The sequence below is a fragment of the Hippoglossus stenolepis genome, chromosome 4 (genome assembly GCF_022539355.2).
Source record: "Hippoglossus stenolepis isolate QCI-W04-F060 chromosome 4, HSTE1.2, whole genome shotgun sequence".
Taxonomy (NCBI): domain Eukaryota; kingdom Metazoa; phylum Chordata; class Actinopteri; order Pleuronectiformes; family Pleuronectidae; genus Hippoglossus; species Hippoglossus stenolepis.
Window position 1 is genome coordinate 10,255,085 of NC_061486.1, and position 19,633 is coordinate 10,274,717.

Consider the following 19,633-nt stretch of genomic DNA (forward strand, 5'->3'; position numbering starts at 1 on the left):
AGTTCAAAGTGCTTTTTAAATTCAGCCAAGTCATATTGTCCTCATGTGTCCACACTGGTAACGTCCTGCTCTGCGGACATGTGGCAGCTTGGATACATGTATTTATACATTTCACACTGCTCAGCCAAGTGCGGCAAACATCTGTTAATCGAGTTCACTGCACCACTGACACACAGACAACACATGAACATTAAATAACACAAAGACTTAAAGAATTCAAACACATTTATTTTAAATACAGGAAAAGAGAAAACGTTTATAAAAAATACAACAATACAACATTTGATGGAAAGTGAAAGTGTGCTCGAGTTAAATGCTGTTACATTTGAGGGATGCAGAGTTGTGCTGCTGAAGCTTTTCCCAAGGCCGTATGTTTTAAAAATAGACCGTGTTCCATTACGCTATTTTAGTCCTGAGGAAGTCGTTTTGGTCCTGATGGAAAAATCAGCCCACTACTTAAAACTATCAGGTGCGGCTGAGGTAAAGGCGTGATGGGTAAAAGGCACAGACTGGGAGCCGCTCAGCATCACTGCAACATGATCTGTGGAGGCTTCCAGTCCGATCCGCTGTGCGGCTGCTTCCACTCAGCAGGATCCACGTTCCACATACTGCTCCGGTACTGAAATGTCCCACTGCATGATGGGAAAGGCGACTAAAGAGTCTCTAGGCACCAATTTCATATCTAAGGCTCCAGTTTGCTTTTCTAAAACCTTTTGTCTGTGTTGGGATTATTATTTCATAATTTAGAAGTCAGGCTGTGTTTCTATAATCTAACATAATAGAAACCAAAGCACAAAACACTTATCAACACGATTTGGTTCATAAAATCATTATAACTAAATTCATTTTCTTTAGACTGTAAAAGCATTTCTCACACCCCTGGGAACCCCTGGAAAACTTTGAAATGACGCTACAGGATAAAATCCACCCTCAGATTAAATATTAACACCGGAGGTAAATGTGAAGGTTAATAATAAAAGATATTTTGTGATGAAATTGTTTCGACTCATTCTGCTTTCAGTTATATTCAGTTACGTTTGTGATGTTTACTTAATGATCCTTTGTTTATTATTAACTGAAAGAATGGAAGAGGACCTGCAAGGCATTGTGGTCTATTCACTGTAGTGTTGCTACATCAGGGTCAGTGTTGATCTTCATCTAAAATTAAAGCCCAAAGTCAGACAACCATGTTTCTACTGTCAAGGACCAAAATAAATAGCAGCTGTTTCAGATATTTTTCTCAGTTTCTAAATAAAAGGTAAAATGGCTCATGTTTCACTTTGGTGTTTCAATGGATGACAGAGTTTTAAATAATGCAGCAAAACTGCTGGAAAGCCTTCTCCCAGGCCGAGGACAGCTGTGTGCTCCAACTCTCCACAGCCGCCTCCATCACTGTGCATGCCGACAGCGCCGAGTCCCAGACAGATGTGGCGAGTTCGCTGCTCAGGCCGTGGACTAACTGACTGAACCGAGACAACAGAGAGAAGCCGAGCGAGGCGCCTCCCACTGGGTCCAACCACAGCGCCGCCAGCAGCAGCAGCAGCCCCAGCAGCCCCAGCAGCACCACAGAACAACTGGGTTTGCACCACAGCTCCTGTACCGGGCTGTCGGCCTCCCCGCCGCCACATCTGCCACAGCAGCTCACCTTAGGGACAGGTGCTTCCTCCAGGCTCCCGATGGTCACAGCAGGCCAGCGCTGCTGAAGGTAGTCTGCTGCGCGGGGGGTGACGCTGACGTTGATCACTGGGGGGAGAGGGGTCTTCAGAAACTCCTCGACCCCCTCTCTGAGCAGATGCACCTTCTCCAGGAAGACCAGCGGCGACTCCTCCTCCTCCACCGACGAGCCCAAAGACACCAGGTCCAGCTGTTTCTCCTGCAGAACACAAGACTGATATCAGAGCTGCTGGAACTACGAGTCAACTCATCAATTACCTGCTAATGATTATAACAATGTTCATTTAATTTTACATATGTTTGGGCTGTGGACAAATCAACCAATGTGAGGATGTCAGTTTGGGCTTGAGGAAGTTAAACATTTAAAATATAATAAAATATATTTCAAAGCCAGTTTTCTATATATATATATATATATATATAACAGCTCGTTTTCACCCTGAGATTTGTGCATACTTTGTTTTTGGTTTCAGTTTTGCGTATTAGAAACGCGTCTACTACTGAATCCTGCTGCATCCTCACTCCGACATTTTACAAGGGGGCTGTGGTGGGAACATGTCTGAAGAATGTTCTCGGACATTTATGTTCTCACATACAGTTCCCCTGGAGAATTTCAGGAGAACGTCTAGAGTTCAGTGCATGTTTGAAAAAAGCTGAAAACTGATTCTGAAGAACGACTTCACCAATTCATTCATTTCTTTATTCTTGAATTGCAAAACAAACTCTTCCATAATGAATGACAGTGGTGCACCGCCATCTGCTAAAAACTTTCCAAAATGCATTCGTTCCTGTGGTGAGTTGATCATGTTTAATAAAGTGTATTATAAATGCGCTCTGAACATTGTAAATATTCACCATCTAGTGGCAATGCTGATGTTTGCTCTGAATGGAGACACACCTGTATTTCCTTCACTCTGTGGATGAGCGGGTCGTAGGCCCGGGAAATCTCAGCACCAGCTTTATCCAGCGCCTCCAGGTACGCTTGTCTCTTCTTGGCCAACACCGCCTTCAGCGTCTGAAAAAACTGATTCACTTCCTGTCGGTCCTGCCTCACCAGAGCCTCGCAGCGAGCCTTCTCCTGCTCCAGCTGCTCCGCGAGCTCACACATCTGACAGAGGGAGAGAGGGCAGTCAGCGCAACTGAAGGGCTTTCTTTGGCATTTCTATATTCATTATTTCCCCAACTCAGATAAAAGCCGTAATGAGGCGATTCCCAACCTGTGCCCATCTCTGCCCAGAGAGACTGGTCAGCAGCAGCGATGGCGTCTGTTTCTCTCTGATGAAAGCCGCCTGCAGGTCGTCTATGGGATGACCCTGGTGCTGCCCGACGGTCAGGCACAGCCCACAGATCAGCTGGCGATCCTGGATGCAGTACATATTCAGAGGCTGCCTGCTGTGCTCCGGACAGGACGGAGGTCGGGGATCACAGTCACTCTGGTACTGAGGCAGCAAACGAGCAAACAGACAAACACGACAGATGAGCGCACGCTGACGCAGAAAAGGAACGGCCAATAAGAGGATTCCAAACTGACAGGTGGTCAGTGGGTAAAAGTTTAAGCTGAACACAAGTGGCTCTCTCCTACTTTCTCGATGATGGCCCGGAGAGACACGTTGGTGGGCAGAGCGTCGACGCCGGTCACGGGCAGCTCCATCACGCTGCGACAGTTGGGGCATTTTAGCGGCTGACGGAGCGGACGCCAGATGGAATAGTTTGTGGACGCCCGGAGCAAGTTGTCCAGGCAGGCCTTACAGAAGGTGTGAGAGCACGCCAGCACTCGAGGGTCAGTGAACAGAGAGTAGCACACGGAGCAGGTCAGGTCCTCCTCGAGGTTGTCCATGGTGGAGACTCACACTTGAGGGAGAAGATCTAGCAGGACGGATGAAAAGCTACGTGTTGCACCTGTCCAGCAAAACATTTCAACTTGGCACAAATGTACAGTGAATAAATCCTGGAGACTACTTGAAAAAAAATAAAAAAAAGAGACAGAATGTGATTGGAGAGTGAATAAAGAGAAAATGATCACCATCTATTTGGTTAATCAAAAGTTTCATCACATTTCCAAGCAACAATTAAAGGTTCAAGATTTTCAAATGTGATGATTTAACAGTTAAGTCAGTTTAAAAACAGGCATTTCCTCATTTTACCTGTTCACACTGTGTTGAAGCAGATTATATGATGTTTTTTTTAGCTGAGGTTAAGTCGAGTTGTTGCCACTCGGGTGTGGCATTTTCATGATTGTGTAAAACCAAAATTTCATCACCATCTCCAGACATCCCAGCTGTGACTAACACTGTTATACAACCAGTGGTCACAGTCACCTGTTACATACAGAACTGTTTTGTGGATTGTAAACTTAGAATTCCTTTAATTCATATCCTCATTTATCATCATAAACACATTCGTCACTTCCCACTCACAGTACTGACTGTTTCTCACTTAACCAATTTCTTTGAATGTTATCCTGTTTATCTTGATTCGTATGAACAATTAATTATGACCTCAGTGGTAAAAGAATCAAAAAGTGCATCATTCTAAGCATCATCAAAATGACTGATACAGACTTGGTTGTTTTGGATTGAATTAGATAGTACAGGTGTATTTTATAATTAGTGCTACTCGATAAAAGAAATAGGTAACAGTAGGTGCTGCACGATATGACCAGAAATCTGAAGATTAAGTCAGTCGATGTTGATAATTGACACGATATCACATTATTCCTTGAAGTGTTGAAGTATTTACAACTAACACGTAAACATTTTACATATCAGAGGTGGATCAGTGATGTGTTAGTTTCTTACGGCCTTGCTTAATGCATGAGAAAGATATTGTGATGTACATGTTGGACTTTAGTTGAATTGTTATTGATGAAAATGTTGTGATAATTATCGATATGGTTTTATCGCCCAGCTCTAATAACAAGCAGAGAAGATCTTTTATCTGGAAAACAATGAAACAGCCCAAAACACAGTTGAGCTCCTGTTACAGGATCAGGTGTGTGTGTGGGGGGGGGGTGTGTTGTCTCCTCTTGTTACAGCCTGTTACGGTGCCAATAGGAGGCCTCACGCCAGCACATAGCCGGTCCCCGCGGCCACAGACACACAATGTGGTTCAGCTGTGCAACAACTAAACCTGCAGCCATGTTGGCGCCCAGATTCAAACAGGTGACCGGTGTCCTGCTGGGGCTTCGTCCTCATCACACTGAACTCTGTGGGAAGTGACTCCGCGTGTGAAGAGGACGTTTAAACAGGAGTTCTGTTTCCACATGTAAGCTAACGGTCACTTTGACCCCGTGTGGTCACTTTGATCGTTTAGATGTAACGCACTTTGAAAAAGGTTCATGAGGCGAAAACCTCAATACACGCGTAAAGTGATTCTCAAGAGTAAAAGTATTTTATCTTGGAATTGAAGCTAACTCAACTCTCCAAGATAAAAACAAGCGTCACGAGACACGTTACGTTTGTCGCGGACACTTTCTCAACAAGATGGCGACCGCTTGTTTTATCGTACAGTTCACTTATAGGGTTGAAGACAGAGTTCAAACACGATGAAGGAAGTTTGAGCGAGACATGTTGGATAGAAACTCACCGTCTGCTCGGAGCTCCAAGTGTTTCTCCACAACACAGCCTTCATTTCCTGTTCCTCCTGCTGCCTTTAAGTGCTCGCAGTAAATCCCGGCTCCGTAGAGCAACAGGAGGCGGATATATTACATTATATAAAACTTTAAGAGCACGTTTGAATCCTAAACGATGTATAGTGCGTTCAGGATTTAATACGATTGTTTCCCTCTCGATATATAAAAAAAGAGAAAGCCTTCAGTTTAACTATGTGACGTTTTCTCCTCGATCACTACTTTCGACAGCTGCAGCGAATGCATCATTTCCCTGGTCTGGTAGGACGCATGCGCACAAGCGGTCTCCCCGGCCAATCAGCGTGCGCCCCTTCTCGATTTGAATTCCAGCGGCTGAGGGGGGGAAACGAGGGAGTTTGGATGTTTTATGTATTTTTTAAAAAGGTGGAAAATCTGAATAAGAGAAAAAAAGTAAATCACACCACTTCTCCACAACAGACCACACACGCACACACAGTCTCTCGATTTGGGTTTCACTATTTATTTTCTCCAAGACAACCTATCCTGTAGCCTATCTCCCCCCAAAAAGTTGTTTTTTTTGGGAGCAAATCACCTTTTTTCCTCTCCTTCCATTTAATAATTTTAGATTTGAAACCACATGTTTGCTAACAAGGAATGCTGCAAAAAAAATACCCCTATGTTCAACAGAAGGTTTATGAGCACAATGTGTAATCATTTACTACAGTGTTTGAAGTTAACACAAAAATGAAAAAGGGTAAGCTTGTACACCTAGCTGGTATAGGAGGAGAGAGGAGTACGGGGCTAAGGACTGCAAGGTACTAAATGTACAGCAAACTTGTTCATGGGTTTATTTATTATTCAGGAGAACCCATTTAGGACAATTCCCCAAATCCCCTTTGACCTTGAGAACCGGGAGGTTGAGTCCCCTCTTAGTCTAGCTGAGATACATTAGCAGATTCATTACTGCCTGCTCCTGAAATAGTCATGATTTTCTCAAGTATCACTAAAAAGCATCATTGGATTACTCTAGAAATACAACAAAGATTGTGGTTGAGTGATGCATATTGTTGAGGTTGCTGGCAGGTCAAAACCTATGAAACCGACCAACACTCCTTCAGAAAGACTTCAGGCCTCACTTTGCAGTACATGTGCAAAACCATAAAGATTATTTAGCAAATTGGACACTAGTGAGGGGTAAGGGAAGGGGGAACATGTAACATTTAAGCACAGTTTTACTTAAAAAGAAAATTACACTGTATCCACAGCCTAAGGAAACTAAAATACCCTAAAAATAACTGTGCTATAGTTTAGTACATGCAAAGGTTATGATTCACAATCCTACGTGAAATGGCCATTGTTCTTTTCTCCCTTGGTGATAAGTCAAAGCTATGGCAACAATACTGCAAAGCAGTGATTTTGCTGTAAATTGAAGGACAAATAATTCAGTGTCACAAGGGGAACAGGTCATTTGGTTGATTATAGTGATGGTGTCAGAATTTCACAGCATCAAGCCCATCTCTGGTGCGTAGGTTAGGTTTGTGGTGTGAGGGTGGAATACGATCGTCAATCACCTTTACAGAAGCGATGAAACTAAAAGCTGAAACTAAAAAGTATCATAAAAAGGAACACACTGGAGGCAAAAAGAAAAGCCCAAAAGCCACCAAATGCATCTTAATACAATGCACTGCTGCTCCACTCGTGCCAATAGCATTGTCCAGTGTCAATTTATACTAACATAACAATAATGAAAAAAAAAAAAAAAAAAAAAAAATCCTTGTGATGACGAATTTTTTTCATATCCAAAGTTCTTCCTTTTAGGGATTTAGAGGATCAGCCTCTCTTTCAAAGGCAGAATTTCTTTCCTGAAACCTTTGATAACCTCATTGTTGCGTTTCTCAATTTTGATTCTCTTCAGATGTTGTATTTGTTTCTTTTTCCACCCGTCTCTGCATGCGTTCTCACCCAGCCTTGCATACTCCAGTCACGCACGCAGCCAAGCACACACAACTCATCCGTCCATTCTCTCGCACATGCGACACGCGCAGTCGGACTCCTGGCCCCGCCCACCAGGGGGAGAGGATGGTGCCCCATCGGGGGGGCGTCTTGTTGGAGGAGATGAACCTGGCTCCTCAGCACTGAGTCCAGACATTCATACACAATGGGTCCATTCACACACATGTCTGATAGCGTGGCCGATTGGGGGAGGGGCACATTGAGGGTGGCGCCCTCTCGAGTCGGAGGACCGCAGAATTGTGATGGTTTGTGGTTCATCTCAGTTCATAATTATAGTTATATTCATTTCTTGATTTCTTATTTTTGGATGTCCTTGGTTCTCCCCGGGCAGACATCGAGTTTTTGTTGTCATTTGAAGTAGTTTTCCGAAGACGACAGCTCCAATAACACAGAAGTTATGTCGGCATGTCTTTCAACGCATTCGATGTAGATGTTTTGCTTTTTTGCAACATGTAGCCACTCATTCTCACTCGCACCCACTCGCCATCTCAAACTTCATTTGGGCTGGTTCCCCTGGAATGCCAAATGAAATCCACACATTTTTCTCTCAGATAAGATGCAGCCATGGATCCCACGAGCTAAGCACAATGGATCAAATTTCTCACACTCTCGCTCTCTCTCGCTCGCTCTTTCTCTCCTAATTTTTTTATGTTGAACAGAGTGCTGCATCGTGAACAAAACTCCAGAATACCCCAGATGCCGTCTAGAACTGGAATCCCTCGGCTGGCACGTTGGCTGAGTTAAAGCCGTAAGTTCCGCCCTGGATGGCTTCTGGGACCAGGCTGGTGTCTTCATCAATCTGAATGACAGACAGTGCAAAGCAGTATTAGCAATGACGGTGGATCAACACCAGTGGTGATCAACTCATTTTAAGAAAATAAAGATTCACAGCCTCATTGAGCCCAATGACTTTTAAATTAAGTGGCTAAAAGTCTTGGGTGGCTGACAACAGGGAAACGTATTTATTGACATCTGACCATTTCTACCATATGCTACTGGAACATGTCATTGGGCATGATAAATAGTTAACTAAATCAAAATGGAAGAATATAATATATACATTTAAATAATACTTACATCATCAGATGAGAAGAATTGATCGATTATTTCATAAGCCAATTTGTAGATGTCTTCATTTTCATGGTTCTGGAGTTGCTCCACCTTTTCCAAACCTGTGGGACAAAAACACCAGTTTGTACAACAATCGACATCAAATTAACACTTTATTTTAGTTAGTAAAAAATTAATTAAAAAACTCACCTCCGCATTCCTCAATGAGGTTTGCAATCGTTTCAGCCTCATCGTCAGCCATCTTGAGGATATTGCTGAGGCCATCGAGGACGACCTGCACGACCTGAGCATCCTTCACAGTCAGCAGGTTGCAGAACGGAGGGATCACCTGCTTCTCAATAAGGTGTGCGACCTGCAGACAGCAGAGGGACAATTGTACAATGTATGAGTAATCTGATAAGTCAGAGAAGGATGGAATACTTCATCTTTGTTGTTCTAAAAGTTCCCCATTTCAAAGTTGAGACTTTGGACCCAAATAATAAAATTGCTAAAAGTGGTTTGGCAAAAATAATCCCAGCACATTAAGTGTGCCCCAGTTGTTAAAACCTGTGGTTCTGCCTATTTTTTCTTTGCTTCATAGATTGTTTCACCATTTCTATGACTCAGAAGTATTTGTTTCAATTCAATAACTTGTTATTTATTACAGTTTTACAAAGATACTGTTAGGAAAGAAATAAGCATTTGAAAAGGCAGGGTTGTTTCAGGTTAAAATACTATAAAGCAAAAAGGTTTCTTACCTGATCTTTCCTTCCACTTATTGTCAGGTTGCTGATGGCCCAGGCAGCTTCCTTCTGAGTGCCGAAGTCACCCTATAATATGCGTACAATCAAAGTTAGACATATAAACACGTGACATACAAAGAATCGTATAGCACATATTTGCACATGATGCAGTACATTAAAAGGGAAGAGATACAAACCTTGTCAAGCAGATGAATGATCATGGGGACTAGCTTGGCATCAATGACGGCCTGCACCTGCTGCTGGTTGCCTGCTGTGATGTTGGACAGGAACCACACTGCCTCCTACAGGACAGAAAGCACGTTACATTTTTCTACCAAGACCAGAGAACAGTTTTTAAAAAAAATGTTTTGCAGACAGATTTTGTTTACAGGTTTCATTCTACCCCCAAAACCCAGGTGATCCCACCCTCGACCTGACAGAAGGAAGCAGTCAGGGAAATCCGATTGTGTAAACTGCACATTCCTCTCAAGGGAGGTTGACTTTTAGTATCTAAACTGGATCAGAACCCAGAGGTCCACTCAGGGAGTGACCCCTGGTCGAGACAGAGTGCTGTGGGCGAGGCGAGGGTGGACATTGAGGCTCTAATCATCGTCCAGGTCACAAAGGAGGCCTCGTTTTAAGAAGTGACTGGACTCAGATGCACTTCGATATCAGCAGGGACACATGGTCTCAGCACCCTTTGGCCAACAACCCAAAAGGTATCACACATTCAATCACAAGCACACAGACTAGTACCCCGCCCCCTCCCCAACCTGTCTCACTAACTCTAACCCCCCAGCTGCCGATGTCCTCTCCGTCGTCGTCGCCGTCATCATCCTCGCGATTCTCCAAGTTATGAAGTCCTACTATTAGCCATCTGCCATCTATTTTCACTCACACAGCATGCACACTGGCACCAAGTCTCTGATTTCATCACTTCCAGATAACTGATGTTGCAGTTCGAGATCGTCAGTGTGTGTGTGTGTGTGTGTGTGTGTGTGGAGGAAGAAGAGGAGAGCGGATTACCTTGTTGATTTTCTCCTTCGGGTGTGTGAGGAGGGCAGGGAAGTGGCTGAGGGCGTCACAGTTGAGCACCACCTGGGTCTGTTCATCTGTGCCAGTCACTATATTTCCAACAGCTCTCAGCGCTGCAGTCTGTGTGCGAAGAGGAAAACACATTTATTTCTAGAGAACCTCTTTCTTGATACTCAAAGATGCTTGTTGTAGCTCGTAGCTAGAATTCAGGAGTTTAAAAGTAAAAGTCCAATCACAGCGAAAATAAATTTACATTTCAAAACTCTTGTTATCAGAGTTTAGTTAGTGTTTGTCGTTTATCAATTATCCAATGTTATGATAAAACATGGAAATGACAGCACAGTTAGCACATGGCTACTTATTTGGATGTATATAATGAAATGTAATTACTACATGTTGGTTGATTCTTCTGTAGAGATTGTTAAGAATCCCTCAGTCAGCACTAACTGATAGAAAATGAACAATATGGCTGAAATCACCTTTTAAGAGTATTTCCAAAGTAGGTATATTAAAAGCACTATTCTCCTCTGCATACCTGAACTTTGACCTCCTGGTGACTGAGCAGAGGGACCAGGTGAGGGACGATCCCAGAGTCGATGACCATTTGGATCTGCTCATTCCCGGCGTCTGTCAGGTAGGACAGAGCCCACACTGTGTCTACCAAGATCTAGAGGCAGAAAAAAAACACTGATTAATATATTTTGTTTCCTTCTCACACTTCATGAGACAGTGATGATTTATTAGGGAATTTCTTCTGGAAATACATCAAAGGGCCATGGCACCACAGGCTGTTTAAATTCAGTATACTCACACTGACATCGGTGTGGTGGATCAGCACGCAGAGAGCCGGCAGGATCTGAGAAATCAATGTAGAAAAGAAAAAGTCACATGTGGAGAAAAAAACATTCCGATGTGATCCATACAGATTTGCTCATAGCTGCAGAGTCACTTATTCTGCAATACCTGCTGCACCTTTCTTCCTTTCTGCACCAAATAGCATCATAAAAACATTTTACTAGCATAGGTAGACAGCTCTAATCTTCCTCAACTTTCACTGACCATCAAAGGCAAATAAATACACAAATGCCTCTTAGATTTCAGGAGAAGTATGAAAGCATTCACTGCAATACTAACAAATACTGTAATTGCAAAAGTCATCAATATTGGCATTAATATTATAGCAATCCTATAGGTTTTATTAAGAGGTCAAGCACCATCCTAATGTCTGTACGCAGTATTTTAACCAAGATTACAGTCAGATAGAAGATTGTTAATAAAACTGCCAGTTTGGAACACGCTGGAACATGTTCCAAATTGGCAGTTAAGACGTTCACATAAAAATATACAAGACAGTATTTTGCATTCACTATTTAGGACATCTTACTTCTAACATGTGGGACCTAATACATGTTTCTTTGCAAGTGCAATGATAAAGGACGTGATCCTTCACCGTCCTCCCACCCATACATTTTGAAAAACTGCTTTTTCACAATCACCCTGTTCTTTACAGTGTGGCACAGCTCACTCATTTTCTCTGCAAAAATCATGTACACACCTCTTGGATCGTCTCCATAGGTGGTGGAGGGTCCTTGTGGCGGCACAGATTGACCATGACCCAGGTGACATTGCGGAGGAAGGTGATGGGGATGGAGGGACTGATGAACGAGAGCAGGGGCTTCACCACGCCCAAGCTGATCACGTAGTCTCTGCACTGAGGACCATCACCTGGATATAACACACAGAGGGAGCGTGTGTCATCATTGGGCAAACTGCATTTATTTCCATTACACACATGTTCACGTCACCAGAGACTCACCTATGATGTTGCCAAGGGCCCAGACGGCCTGTTCACACACATTCTGGTGAGGAGAGTGAAGCAGTCTCAGGAACAGTGGCACAGCATCTACACAAAAGGAAACAGATATTACTCAACCACTGGCATCTAATGATCTGATGTGCTGCTTTCATCCAGGTACAACCTCATGGAACATATGAATACCTTTAATAAGAACTAAATCATTTATACTCCGGCCTGGTTCTAGGGGTTGTAAGAGTATGCATTGCTCCCTCAGTTTAACATTTTGCATCATCAGTAGATATTTAAATAATAAATGGGGCTAGTTGTAATTGTAAGTGGTGAGTGGGAACATTGCTCAATGGTTCGTGTAACCATCATGCAATGCACTCAGTAAAGTAGTGATCAAAGATGCACAGGTCTACTGAAAAAGAAAAGCACTAATGACCAACTTATTTAAGGAAATACTGATAGTTTTTTGTTGAAAATGTTAAACTGACAACAGGATGCGATTGTTAAAAAAATATTAGTAAAGTCCCCATATTTTGACCATTTACAGGTTGATTATCTAAATCCAAATGTCTACTAGAATGGGATTAGGAGCTGAAATGTTCAAAATGCACATTATGGTCATACTGTTGGTGAATCTTATTTCATCATCTGTCTGAAATGCTCAGCTTGAGCTCTTGGCCAACCTCCCAAAAAACCCAATCTGCTGTTATTGGTCAGCTGGCCTGCTCATTTGTGATTGGTCAATCAGAGAGTTTGTTGGATATTTCATGTCACAGTGTTCTCTGTGGAAGATGACTCCCCTCTTTGCCACAGACTTAGGCCTTTGTAACTTACCAGACTTTATTACTAGAAAGATATGACACAATAAAGTTGAGGGAAGGACTCGAGAGCCATAATATGAGCACTTTATCAGGAAATGAAAAATAATAAAATAAGGCTGTGAACACGACAGACCAGGGTTTTGCAAAAGGAAATCCTTCAAACACACTAAATATATAGCTTTTAAAGTTTCATGACAAACTGCTGCTCAAATAAATATATTAATACGTTTATATTTCCACCGTCAACTGCATACCTCACCAAAATAAAGCAAATCTTAGTTAAATACAGCAAAGATGCACAAAAAAAGTGACTGAATTAAATAAAGGGAACAGAAAGAGGAGAGAAAAGTCACTGGACTTACTGGACTGGACCACAGCTTGGGTCTGCTCTGAGGTTCCAGATGCGATGTTGGTAAGAGCCCAGGCGGCCTCAAACTGGAGAGATGGGCTGCAGAGAGGTGAGAGAGGTAAGATTGATGACCAGCAGAGGCAGTGGTACAAATTTGTACAATTGGGACAGGGCGTCAAACAGTATGAATATACTGATGAGTCATTTGTGTTCCGCCCCTCCTCGAAGGTGAAACTAGGACACATTTATATAACTGCAACACCGTTCACATGCAGCCTGGGCCAAAACCCTGCTGCCTCATTTACATAACTCTGAAGTGTACATAAACTCAACATGATCAGGGAAAAGCTCTAACTTGTACTATAATTATCACACACGAAGCAGGATGATTCACTGCAACATGCAGACAAACAGAATTACAGACGGCTTACTTGTCATCTCTGTCCAGGCAGTGGACCAGAATAGGAAGGATCCCAGACTTGATCAGGTCGTCTATGGGAGGGTTACGGTCACTGGACAACAGCTTCCTGCAGAAGCAGAGGAAACAGGGGACCATTTGTCATACTCGCATAACTTTACAGACACATTCCAACAAAACAAAAAAATACAGAGAAAAAAACTTAAGAATAATGAGTCATCTTAAAATTGCAAGTCAATCACCCAGCATATGATGCAACATCAGGTTGGGTTTGAAAGCATCTTAAAAATGTCTAACTAAAGCTGCAGGGCAGACTTCACAGAAAACATGAATAAAAGACAAATAGTTTGTGGAACCTGAAAATGCTTCATGAATACACCTGAACCAACTTCTCAAGGGCTGCACTGCTGAGCCGCAGTGCCATTTACAATGTCCATTAATCAGACCGGGCACCCTTACTGTATATCACTGCTGTCTAACCAAGCTGGAAAAACATTGAGGCCCTGGAATTGCAACAGTGAATGTATTTCGTAAGAGGCCATCAATTTTAATCAGAAAACCTCTTAAGACGAGGCACTGGTGCAGAATCAATGGCTTACAAACACACTTGGGATCCAGATGTGATTGTTGATTACATTCAACCTGCTACTGTTACACAGCAAAGATACTGTCAATGAAACAGCATCAGTATTGTTTACACAGAATGAAAACTAGGTTTTGATGATAAAGACAGTAGTAACACAATTGCAATCCACATTTTCACAAAATAAGACAAATCCAAGAGTGCAGGGGGAGTTCGTTCCTACCTTGCAGCCTGAACAGCGCTCAACTGGACGCCCTGGTTATCACTGGTGGCATTCTACAACACACAAGGAGACTGAGTCAGACACAACATTCTAAATAATAAATCATGTCAGTAGAAGCTGAATGCTGTAAAATGTTTACAATATATGCCTATCAGCCACAGCATTAGATCAGGTCACTGGTTTTAATGCTGTGGTAGACTGGTGAAAATCAATGGCCTGTATTGAAAGAGATAACTTTTTCATTAGAAATTAATTTGTAGTTTCAATTGTTTTCCATGGCTTGACTAAGTTAAGAAATACACAGATCTACTATCACAACATAAAAATTGGTAACTGGTTGCTGATCGGTTTAGTTATAACGAGTGTTGCAGTCGAGTCACTAAACCTCGAGTCCTATTTAAAGAGTGTTCAAGTCCAAGTTCAAAACACCAAAGAGAAATCTAAGTGGTGTCCCAATGACCGGAGCCAGGGTCATCCAGGATTTATTAACTTGATAAAATCCATAAAAGTAAGATGAACAAACTAGAATATAATTGAACAATGTCACAATATGAATAGATCTATCAATATCTTATCTAAAAATTATTATGGACTAATAAAAAAAAGAAACTCTGAGTCCTCATCTTTAACTTCAAAGCTTGAAGCAAGTTTGAATACAGTCGATGATTGAGTCCAAGTCTGAGTCATCAAAACTTAATTCTAAGTCGAGTCACACGCTCTGGTTTTAAGGACTCAAGTGCTACAACACTGGTTTTAACACACCGGGTTAAGACAAGCAAAATGACAAAGTAGAAAAGCATATAAATCAAACATCTTACTTACTTGTACTATCGCTTCGAGGGAGGTGTTTTGCTGAAAAAGAAACATTTCCGAAAGTTATCAACCAAGAAATTTTTTATGTAATATAATCTGAACACTTATAGGATGATCAGTAACTGGTGAATAATAAAATGTTGGCTTGGCAAGAAAGAAGTCAACACTGTTAGACACAGCAGAACCCATTTTTAAAAATGCCATAGCAATACCCTGAAGCGCGTGTATCATGGGCAAGCAGACATCTGTGAGCTTCCTGCCTTGCATGGAGGACTAGTTTTTCTTTTCCATGTGAAGTTGACAAAGCAGAAAACAATGAGGCTGGCGATTAAGAAATGCCATCAGGAAAAAAAGTAGTAACTAACAATCTAGTTTGAACCAATGTGGTGTTGTTGCCGGTCAGCAGCCTGGATGTGCAGCCCAGCGTTCAGCACGATAATTTGCCAATTGGCATCTTTTCCTGATGTCCAGTTCAGGGAGTTCAGGGAGTTCAGGGTCCAGTGTGGACCCCCGAGTATCACTTTCAATGAGTAACTTTCTAAGACTGTGGGGCCTTATTTTATAAAGCTGGCGAATGCTACTGATAAGCCTCCAGTTGCAGCTTATTGCTTGTGCACCCACAAATTTAGACGCAGGGGACTAAGAAATAACTTTCAAATACAGCCCTGAATGCAAATATGTATGTACTTGCAGCAGATTAATATTTGTGTATTTTCATTTTGCGGCTGTGTAAACCAGGGGAAAAATAGCTGTGACAAATTAAGGCAGGAAACGAGACAAATAAAAAAGTATGCTGAGCGAGAGTGAGGATTCAGGAAACATCTGATGGATCAGAAAAGGGAATTTTTAGTCGAACAAGCTCAGAGGCAAATGATTCACTTAGAGAGAGCTGCCCACAATAGGCCAAACTGGAAAAAAAGAAAAAGGCAACACAATCAACGCATTTTTTTAGTCAGACTGAACAGTCTCAACGCATTAATTGGTTTGTTAAGTATTAAAACTACAATGACCAGCAAGCTTTTCCACACAAGCCGCTCTAATGTCATGCAGTGAGTCAGAGCAGCACGTCGTTGTTGATGTATTGCTAAGCAGCCCCTTCAGAACCACCAGGCAGTTACTGTGATTGGATTTCAGAACTGCTGAGTGACCATTTTAACACAGCAATGGCACCACACTCAGATCTTCAGTGATGGTGAGATTGTTGATCGATCGATTCTATGTGACGTTGCTGCTCTTAAACATGTCAGTTTGACGAGTGCCCATACTGCACACGAGAAGGGATGACGACTGAGAAATTTGATGTCGAGCTTTGACCCTCTAGGTGCAAGAGAAAAATTAAGAAAATATATATTGCTTATAACTTCGTTTTAGCCTTGTACCTGTGGTAATATTACCAACTACCTGAGAATGTTTGCCTCAAATTTACCAAGCTGAGGGATAATTTTCAAGCCAATATGTGCATTACAAATCATTTGCTGCACATTTCACAACTACAACATTCAGAACTAGTACTATCAATACTTTAATCTAACCCTAAATCTACGAATACTTACAATAATAATCATTTTTACACCAACTCAAACATAGTAACTGAATTCTGTCATCTAAAAATTAAAGATTAAACTGCCCACTGGTGTTCACTGTGGAGATTACATAACCAGGCCAGGATATACTTCAACAGAGGGCTCTCTCTCAAACATTAACTAAAATATTGTGTCCAAAAAGCCTTGAAAACTTCAACAAAAAAAGAACAACCCCCAAAGAGGCGTATACTATTCTACAAGGGAAGTTGCAAAGGAAACAGGTGTCTTACTTCAGCAAAATGAGACGCCGACCAGCACACACAGTGACAAACTGCATGTTTGTTCACACACACCCCACCCTACTGGCACCGAGCAAGGGAAGCTAAAAAGACAGCACCACATGGACAAAACGCCAGCATGTCCCTCAACCTCTCCGGTATTGAGGCAGTGAGATGGACCTAATGTAAAAAAACTCTCTTGGTCAATCAGTCAGCAGACTCTACGTCATGAGCTGTCAGTCCCACTGCTTCAGTCGTACATTCTAGGAGCCATCATACACTGCTCTGTCCTCAGAGGACAAAACCTAAAAATATAATCGACTCAGTTTCTCAGCAGACGTATTTCGAAAGCACAAAACAACACAACCGTACCGATCTGAAATCTCCGTCGACATCAGAGTCCTCGCAGATGTCTTCATGGGGCACATTTCTCCTCTTCAGAAGGTGCTCATCTCTTTTGTTCTGTGGCGGAGGGAACAGAAAAATCATGTCATGCATATTCCAGCAGGATCTTTCAGTACAATACTTCAAGGATAAACTGCAGATGAAGGGTCAGAATTGAATCGTGTTGTACAAATGATCCAGTCATTCGGGGTTTGCAGTAGATTCAACTATATAACACTTATGTGATTACCTTTCTGAGTTCCACCACTACCTCAGTCCTCTGTCTTCTCATAGTCTGTGGGAGAAAAAGATCACATTTAAGCATCATGAAACAAGGAACTTTGAATCCCAACCTTCCCTTGAGTGACACCTGCTATGACAGGAAATTCAGGCACAGTCTGAAATCAGGAGCCCTGTTTGTGCGACCTGAGCTGATCAGCAGTCTTGGTCATACCTGGGGGCCCAAAGTCAACAGCCCACACACTGCATATGACAGCAGCCAACATGAATCTGACCAAATATGACTCAGCTTAAGTTACTGTAAGACACTAGACCACTGATGCCCATATTCTCTGATGGATATCATTTCTATTTGTGATCTACCCATTAGAAACATGACGATAATGATGAAAAACACTCAGTGGCCAGATTATAGCAAACACGACTGTAAGAGGCTCAACATTCATGAAGATTTCAACAGCCAGTTTTTGCAGGGTTAGGGTTAACATTTTTGAAACGTTGCTGAGGTTTCTTCATCTTGCTCTTCAACCATATTATAACAAAGGTGAAATTAATATTGAATCTACTTGCACTGTTATACACAACATTAATATCGCATCTCAATACGAAGTCACTGCAAATTGTATTTTCTGAAAAGGGCCTTGAAGCCGGATCAACACCCATGAAAAATTAACAAACTTATTGAAGGTTATTTCAGGACTTTGGAGGTAGACTGCAGCCGATCGAGTGAGTTACACACGATAAACTTGCAGCTGATCATATGGCGTATTTGTTTGAGAACGTATGTGCCTGTAATGTCCGTGTTGCGAAAAGGAGGCGACACAGACTAAAGGTGAACCTCGCTACAGAAACTACTTGTCAAACAGGATGTATGAGTAAATCCGGCTCATGTGCACGAAGCTCGTCTGTCTGTAGATCAACCGGTAGCTTATGGATCCGAGGTGTAGCTTTGATCCATCGGTCATGTGATCGCGTTAACTAGCTGGTCACGATAACCTTGTTTTTCCCGAGCATGTGTCACTGTTGGCAAAGCGCATGATGTAATTTTAACAATATGCAGCGGCTTGAAAAACCCCAGGTGAATGGCCGGCGAAGAGACCGACTGGTTTCCGCCATTGTTTTTGGTGATAAAGACGGGGGATGGGTGGAACTGCAGCCACCAGCACCGCCGAGCTTAGCGTTAGCGGAGCTAGCACGCAAGTTAGCTAGCGGCACAGCCGGAATAACGCTAATTTACCGCTAGCCAATCAAGCTAATACCCCCACAAAGATACCGATAACGACGATTAAATGTCATTCGAGGTGTTAAATTAAACATTTCCACTCGCTAACACACCGAGCGAAGCCGATGCGGTGGATGATATGCTTCACTTAAGCTAGCTCGTCCCCCGCGGGCCTGGCTAGCAGCGGGCTAGCACAGCACATCCAGCGGAGGCGATGAACTCTGGACTAGCTTCTCTGACATGTTTTATAACCAGCGCGGTCTCACGGCGTAGAGAAACCGCGCTGAACCCCTACAGGGCCGCACGCAGCAATCTGAGACACATAAATGTGATCTGCGAGGGCCCCGGTCGAGGCTTCGGGCTCAAAGTTTCCCCGATGGTGGAAAATTAGAAACGACGTCACAGGGACGCCGAGAGCCGAAGCTGGCCGCGAAACAGGGCAGCGGCGGCGGCGAGGAAAAGAGGAGATCCACGCCGCGCACCGTGCCGCAACTTTTACCTCCAAATCACGGCCCTTATTCTTGAAATTCTTCAGTCGCTGGTTGTCCAGTTTCTCGCTGTCAGCCATGTTAGCAGTTCTGGTTGCGGTAAATAACAGTGCGACTCGTGGATCTAGCAGACGAGCTACCCCCCGTTTTTTTCTAGTTCCCTTTTCTCAGGCTTTCGTTAGCGGACTATTTTTTGCTGCTGTGTCCGCGGTGCATACTGGGAATGCCGGTGGTGGAGGAGGAGGAGGGCGGCCTCTCTGGCGTGGAGGAAGGGTGGGGAAACCCCCGGTGCTCTCATTGGTTTGTCCCTGAACATCCATCTGCAGAGCGCGCCACACGTTTTCATCACAACACAACGAACACACAATATTTTTAAAAAT

The 19,633-nt window shown here is 42.9% G+C and overlaps 2 protein-coding genes across 3 annotated transcripts; both read right to left on the reverse strand.

Moving 5' to 3' along the window:
* Positions 1–207: 207 nt before the first annotated feature.
* On the reverse strand, positions 208–5,628 carry trim59 (tripartite motif containing 59). 2 transcript variants are annotated; one of them, XM_035153868.2, is made up of 5 exons: positions 5,260–5,628; positions 3,257–3,540; positions 2,892–3,113; positions 2,573–2,782; positions 208–1,873 (listed from the first exon to the last, which is right to left on the reverse strand). In XM_035153868.2, exons 2-5 carry the CDS (start codon positions 3,509–3,511, stop codon positions 1,307–1,309), a joined length of 1,254 nt encoding a protein of 417 aa, XP_035009759.2. In that variant the 5' UTR covers positions 3,512–3,540; positions 5,260–5,628; the 3' UTR covers positions 208–1,306. The 2 variants fall into 2 exon arrangements, with proteins under 2 accessions (XP_035009759.2, XP_035009758.2); XM_035153867.2 differs by having other exon boundaries at positions 3,257–3,573.
* Positions 5,629–5,761: 133 nt separating this feature from the next.
* On the reverse strand, positions 5,762–19,537 carry kpna4 (karyopherin alpha 4 (importin alpha 3)). The gene is made up of 17 exons (XM_035153866.2): positions 19,265–19,537; positions 17,554–17,598; positions 17,292–17,381; positions 15,128–15,157; positions 14,306–14,358; positions 13,513–13,608; positions 13,095–13,180; positions 11,921–12,007; positions 11,660–11,829; positions 10,916–10,960; positions 10,640–10,771; positions 10,096–10,224; positions 9,267–9,371; positions 9,085–9,156; positions 8,537–8,699; positions 8,354–8,448; positions 5,762–8,075 (listed from the first exon to the last, which is right to left on the reverse strand). The coding sequence occupies exons 1-17, from the start codon at positions 19,331–19,333 to the stop codon at positions 7,980–7,982; spliced, it is 1,563 nt and encodes a 520-aa protein (XP_035009757.1). The 5' UTR covers positions 19,334–19,537; the 3' UTR covers positions 5,762–7,979.
* Between the last annotated feature and the right edge of the window lie 96 nt (positions 19,538–19,633).

What these genes read in the sequence shown, in the direction of transcription:
- trim59 (XM_035153868.2), bottom strand. Translation starts at nt 3,511, where the DNA reads ATGGACAACCTCGAGGAGGACCTGACCTGCTCCGTGTGCTACTCTCTG. An exon ending in TCCGGGCCATCATCGAGAAA is followed by an intron (nt 3,114 to 3,256) that starts GTAGGAGAGAGC and finishes TTGCTGCCTCAG; the next exon opens with TACCAGAGTGACTGTGATCC. An exon ending in CTGGGCAGAGATGGGCACAG is followed by an intron (nt 2,783 to 2,891) that starts GTTGGGAATCGC and finishes TCCCTCTGTCAG; the next exon opens with ATGTGTGAGCTCGCGGAGCA.
- kpna4 (XM_035153866.2), bottom strand. Translation starts at nt 19,333, where the DNA reads ATGGCTGACAGCGAGAAACTGGACAACCAGCGACTGAAGAATTTCAAG. An exon ending in GGCCCTTGGCAACATCATAG is followed by an intron (nt 11,830 to 11,920) that starts GTGAGTCTCTGG and finishes TGTTATATCCAG; the next exon opens with GTGATGGTCCTCAGTGCAGA. An exon ending in AATTCTTCTCATCTGATGAT is followed by an intron (nt 8,076 to 8,353) that starts GTAAGTATTATT and finishes TCTGTCATTCAG; the next exon opens with ATTGATGAAGACACCAGCCT.